The sequence below is a fragment of the Sphaeramia orbicularis genome, chromosome 8 (assembly GCF_902148855.1).
Source record: "Sphaeramia orbicularis chromosome 8, fSphaOr1.1, whole genome shotgun sequence".
In the NCBI taxonomy this organism is placed as follows: Eukaryota; Metazoa; Chordata; class Actinopteri; order Kurtiformes; family Apogonidae; genus Sphaeramia; species Sphaeramia orbicularis.
Window position 1 is genome coordinate 42,085,924 of NC_043964.1, and position 6,579 is coordinate 42,092,502.

Consider the following 6,579-nt stretch of genomic DNA (forward strand, 5'->3'; position numbering starts at 1 on the left):
CTTGTTGTTTTTGGTTTCTTCTAGTTTGATTTATTCCACATTTGGGTGAGTGAAGTTTGCATGAGTGTGTTATTTTGTTGCTTGATTTACTTTGCATGATTTTGTTGTTGGTGTCTTTGCATGTTTCTTTATTTGCTTATTCCATTGTATTTTGCTGTGCTTAATTTTGCTGTGCTTGATTTCTGCTGTGCATCTTTGCTGTGATTTTATTTTCTTTGCATTTTTGTTTGTGGTTTGTTGCTTTGCTTAACGTCATGTCTTTTGTTGTTTTGCTTAATGTTATTCTCTGGATGTAATGTTTTAATTATTGAATTTTAATTCTGACAAAATTAATAGGCCTATCTTTTAAAGTGCTGTGATAAAATAAAGTTAATTTTTTGTAATTGATCACATCCTCTGCTTTATCTGTCCAAACATACGCAGCCTTCTTGTGTATAAGTGTTAAACTGATACAAGTCCCGGTGCCTTCTCCCCAGGTGGCGTTGTCGATCGTTTCTTGATGATTATAAAGTACTGCCATACATCCCCTGGCGCTACACTTAGATTTATTTAGTTGTAATGGTGGACACTGAAACTGGAGCTGGACTGAAGGGAGGGGCCTTCAGTACCTCGTTGACTGGGAAGGATATGGTCCAGAGGAGAGATCATGGGTTCCAGCTCAACAGATCTTGGATGCTCAGCTCATCCGGGATTTTCACCACCAGCATCCTGAACACCCGTCCAACAATGCCCGGCTGGCCACTACAGGCAACAATGGTGAGTTCTGACCCCCCTCATTCACCTGAAGCACCAGGGGATGATGAGGATGACGGGGGGTTTTCATCTGAGGGGGACGGTTCAGTCGGAAGATGAGATGGTTTCTGCCTCATTCTTGTCATGTCTCTGCATTTCTGCACTACTTATTTGGGAAAATGTCACATACTTTGCCTTTGAATAAACAATAGAGTAGTTGCTCCCCTGGGTAGTGGTCCAGGAGGAGGCAACATCTCCTCCTGGAGACTTCATACAGGTGTGTATGAAGTCAGCACACCTGTGATAGAAGACTGTGATAAAAGAATAGACAAAGCACATGTTTTGTCCTGTTACATTACAGAGGATTTTTATTGTTCTTCACAAATCATTCAAAAGACCACACATTGACTACTGTTAACTACCAGTGTCCATAGTTTCTCTCTTACTGCCTGATCACATCACTGTCAAACAAAATACAATCATGTTCATTTACCACAATTTTCAGTGTAACATTACTGTGTACTTTAAACCTTTCGAACAAATTACCTTTAACATCAAATGAATTAGTTTTTAAATCTCTTTGAAAAAAAAAAAAAAAAAAAAAAAAAAAATATATATATATATATATATATATATAGAAATGTGTATATTTTTAACAATAAATCATGAATTAATATTTAAACTATTCATTTTAGGCACTATCATAAATGTCCAGTAGGAAGCATTGTTCTTAACAATGGTATTAACATGACCACCCTGTATCTAATACAGTTTTACAGTAGCATTTCTGGTATTTGGTTATAAACCCAAAATAAGCACATTTGTTGACAAATAAAACCAGTAAATGCCATATTGCATGAAAAACGTTTCACAAATGTCTTCAGATAAAGTAAACAAATAGTTCCTGACATCAGGGTGAGCACCACCCCAGCTGCACTCTCCATAATTTTGACTGTTAGCATTAGCAGGTTAGCTAATACAACATGACCTCAAATTTAACACAAATATCTTTACAAAACCTGTTTTAGGTCTCATATTTCTTACAAAATAATCTCGGACATCTCTTACAGTTTATATTGTACTCTTCAATTATTTGCGTTTACCAACCTGTGATCGAAGAATAGACCGAACACATGTGTTGTGCTGTTATGTCACAGAGGATTTCTATTGTTCTTCCTCCAGTGCATAAGCCTACTCTACCATTGTGTGACATGTCCTGTCGATTGGTCAGCATAAGGAACTGTACTCAACTCAAATGAGTTATAATGGAACCAGATGCATTACAGATGAATTGCAGAAAAATTTAAATAGTTAAAGAATAAAATAAAAATTGTAGGGGTGCCTGTTTTGTTTTGTTTGTTTTTTTACCCAAGTGTCTTTACAGCACCTTTTACATAAGCATAACTATTTCCAAGTCTCTACTGAGTCAACATTTGTTTTGTGTATTTCAATATTTGCTAATAGCAAATAGGATAAATCAAAGAAACCACAACATAATTCCAATAATCATCAAAGTGGTTGAAAATGATGCCAACATTTATCCATATATTCAAAATAAACACATCAGAGATATTTACATCATTGTATTGTTTGAGTCGGAATCATGGTTGAATAATGAATCCATGATAAACTAGTCAGTGGTCCAATCTGAAGAACTATCAATAATGTGAATACAGAAAAGATGATCTTACCTTGTTTGAAAAAACAGGCCTTTTGTTCTCCTATATTTACATTTCTAATCAATTTTCAGTTTTTCTCATGGTAAATTAATTACAATAATTTTCAATAATTTGGGGCAAAAATGTTGGACGGATGGACATCGTGGTATGTCTATAGATCAGGAATTCTTTTTTCTCTGGTACAAAAATTAAATTCTTTCTTTCTTTCTTTCTTTCTGTCTTTCTGTCTTTCTTTCTTTCTTTCTTATTTGTACATTTCATCCAGACTTTCGATAGCTGCTTCTTTTGTGTATTTTCTCCAGTCACTGGGAATTTTTCCTCTGCCCTGAAATTTTTTCTGGTAATGTTCTTCAAGTTCTTCCTGAAATCGACATAAAAACCATTTCCAGTATGTCAGATTGGATCCATCTGCTGTGATCAGCCAGGTTTCATATTTCCCCCCAGCAGTTTGATACATTTTAAAAGGAATTAATTCCTCTGAGTCATGACGGGGATAAAATTTACAATCACTGGCAACGTTAGTTGTGCAGAAATTAACACAAAGTTCCACTGTGCCTTTGAAGTGCCATCCATTAATCCCAGAGGGACGATGAAAAGGGACACTGTGTTTGTCAGGACTGTGATCTTTTACAGTGTTTGTACAAACAGCTGTACAGAAAGGACACGTCTCCCAGCAGCAGTCACAAAGCTGCTCAATGAGGATTTGATCAGGCTGCTCCCTGAATTCCTTCATTTTATCCAATGAGAGTTTTTTTATGTCTTCAATGACAGGTAAAAGTCTTTCCTCAATTCCTTTTTTCATAAAGTCAAAATCTTTCACATCAGTAAAGTTTTTCAAATAAATGGAAGAAAATGCTAACACATCTGTTAGTGAACTGGAAAATTTCTGCAGCCACATTTCCAGGTCTCCTTGCTGTGTTTTCACCTCTTCGGTAGCATCAAATAAAGCTCGACTTATCTGATTCTTGATTTCATCAAGATTTTTCTTGAGTATATTCTGTGCTTTTTCTCTGTGGTCGATGTAGATGTACTTGTTCACTTCATTTTTAATGAAACTCTCAACATGTGTCCTTGGTTGGTAGATGTAGGTGATGTAATCTTTAAAGATCTCTTTCTCTGCCAGTGACTTCAACACATGTTTCTCCAAGTTCAGCCTGTTCTCACTGAATGCTGGGAAACTACACCTCATCTCTCCAGCAAGATCGATGGCAGTCTTAGTGCAGACGGCTTCAACAATGGAACCCTTCAGTTTTTCACAGATCAGTTCTCCAAGTACAACAGCAGATGAGTTTTCTTTGCAGAAGCTCCTGAACACACTGTAATATTCACCTTTCTTACTTTCTAAATATGTGCGTGCATCATTATTCATCGTGAACTTCTTGTGAGACTCTAAAAGACAAGGTTTTACTCTGTCAAACACATACAACAGGAGATCAACAGTAAACTCCTTCTTCAGAGCATATCTCCACTGTGAGTCAAACTCTGTCACTTTATCTTGTACAGTTTTGGCAACTTCTTGCAAGAACGTAGGACTGTAGCCTCTTGTTGCAACAGGTTTACTCTTAATCAAATCAAGGCAAACCATTTTGACATCATCAATGAAGTTTCTGATCAGGGTTTGGTCTTCATGTTGGAGAGATTTCTTGTGGTCATTTGTTATTGTTTTCATAACAGTCTTTTCAACCATTTCCTGAATTTTTTTCAAGACCTTTTTTTCTCCTTCATTTTCCTGATTCTGCCGGTGTCTGTGATCTTGACGCCTGTTGAAAGATACATAACCACTATAATCTCCAAGCTCTGATATTTGTTCGTAGCTCTTACTGGCTCTAGATTCATCAATATGTTTCTCTTCGATGCCCAACTCATGAAGGATCTTGAACTGATCCTCTTCCAACTTAATGTCCTCAATAGGTTTCATATCTTTGGTTAATTCACTAACCCAGTCCTTCCAAACACAGTTGAACTGATGTTTAAGTTCCTCTTCATCATTTACTTTGTCTTTTAACTTAAGAGCGAGCTCTTTGCTCTTTTGCAGCAGTTCATTCTCAAACTTTGTCTTCTTCTCATCAAGCTTTTTACATGCCATCTTCTGTTGAATAACCTCATCCAGTTTTCTTTTGAGTCTTCTCATCTGTTCATCATGAAATTCTCTGATTTTGATTTCAAATTGCCCTCGCCACTGAACCAGTATTTCTTTATCTTTATCATCCTCAAAGTAAAATGTCATTGCAGTTTTAACTTCTTCATATTTCTTGCTCATTTCTTTGTAAAGATAACTGAGTTCAATCTGGTCATGGTTTCCATTTTCTATTCTGTTGTGTAACTGGTTTTCAATGGTCAACATTTCACTCCTCAGGTCCCAGGTCCAGTTCCCATACTGGACCTCAAGTTTTCTGTAAACAGCAATTTCAAGTGTGTTTTTGAAGCTGAAAACAAAGTTTTCATTCATCAGAGCATTCCAGAGGTCCTGAACTTTGGTTTTGAACTCAGAGAGAGTCACTCCAACAGACTGTGAAGCTTTGGAGAGGATTAGGCTCTTCAGGTCTTGGATACTCTCACTGTACCCTGGATTTGGAGGAGCCATAGGTGGACTTCCCTCCCACAGCTGAGCAAAGTATTTCACATCTTCTTCCACATCAAACGAAATGACGTCATTGAAGCTCTCAGCTTCAAAAACCTCTTCTTTGGCAGCTAGTCGGGCCATTTCATCAAGTTTTTCTTGCAGGCGTCTCTTTCCATCCATGTTTTTCTCTACAGCTGCAACATCTGCAACATTCTGATGAACAAACACACAACTTGGAGAAAGTTGAACTTTCTTCATCCTCATGAAAGCCTGAACAACAATCTGCAAAACATCTTCCATCCCAGCTGGATTTTCTCCAAAGATGTTAATCAAAGTCATGTTCCCAACACCAACAACAAAAGTTGCCAGTTCATTGTCGTGGTGAAGGGTGGAGTTACCCTCCAGCTCAAGAGCACGCAGTCCCGCAGTGTCCACCACAAGAACATAGTCAAACTGAAAGTCTCTCTTCTTCTCATCTGATACTTGGACCAGCTGCATGAAGGCACCCCTGGTGCATCTGCCTGCACTCACAGCAAACTGAAGTCCAAACATGGCATTCAGCATCGTAGACTTTCCACTGCTCTGTGCGCCCAAAACTGACAAAACAAAAATCCTCCGGTCGCCAAGTTTCTTGATGACCTCAACTAAAAGACTTGAGATCCATGTTAAAGGCACATGACCTGCATCTCCATCCATCAGCTCCATTGGGTACCCTGATATCATCAGGTCAGCAGCCAGCTCCGGGTATTTAGACCAGTCAGTCGGTTTATTCAGTGTTGGTTTGTGCAGACATTCATGGGCTTCATAGATCTGTCCCATTTCTCTGAAGATGTGTTCCAAACCAAATGTTGCTGACTGGAGTTTTGATGATATTTGTTCAAGTTCAGTTTGTTTGAGTTTTAACTGATCAGATTTGTCATGTTTCTTCTTCAATAACAAAACCTCTGACCACTTTTCATGATAGTTTTGGAGAATTGAAGAAAGATCCTCTGTGGCAAGTGCATTGACTAAGATCTGAGTCCATTTCAGGAAATACTCTCTCTCTGTTGGAGGTAAAGATGAGAGGCTTTCAGTAAACGACTTCATCACTTCACTACAGGAAACAGTGCATTGATTTTCTCGTTTTTTCTCCAGTTCTCTCTTCTTTTTACATTTCTCCTCCTCAAGGCGATCTCCTTTAAGGTGATACAAGTCTCTGTTTATTTTGCACCAGTCATGCCACAGTTTGCCTTGACATGGAAGAAATGTATCTTTGATCTTTGAAACATCCACCCCCTGAACCAGGTTCAGTATTTTCTTGGCAGCAGACTTCCCCTTTTGGCAGAGCTCATCATCTTCATCCACTCGGATTCCAGAGACTTTGGCCATGGTTTTAAGCTGAAATGATTCATGTGGACCAGACAAAATGTTTCTAATGATTTTTTTTAGCTTTTCAGAAACATCTGACAGGCTTTTATCTTTAAGGCCCATTTTATATTTGCCTTTTTTTTTCTCCACTGCATCACAACTGTCATCAACAATGAGGCAAATTAGAGGTTTTGGAGATTTCAAAAGTCCTGCAATCATGGCAAAACTCTCATGCGTTTTATCCAACGTTGGTACAAG

At 38.0% G+C, this 6,579-nt stretch overlaps 1 protein-coding gene across 16 annotated transcripts in view; it reads right to left on the minus strand.

The window, feature by feature from the left end:
• Positions 1–2,029: 2,029 nt before the first annotated feature.
• Positions 2,030–6,579, minus strand: part of LOC115423569 (interferon-induced very large GTPase 1-like) — a 59,354-nt gene continuing 54,804 nt past the window's right edge. For all 16 annotated transcript variants that reach the window (XM_030140443.1, XM_030140429.1, XM_030140428.1 and 13 more), the window contains one exon: positions 2,030–6,579. This exon is cut by the window's right edge and continues 897 nt beyond it. In XM_030140443.1, coding sequence (XP_029996303.1) covers positions 2,656–6,579 — 3,924 coding nt within the window. In that variant the 3' untranslated portion in view covers positions 2,030–2,655.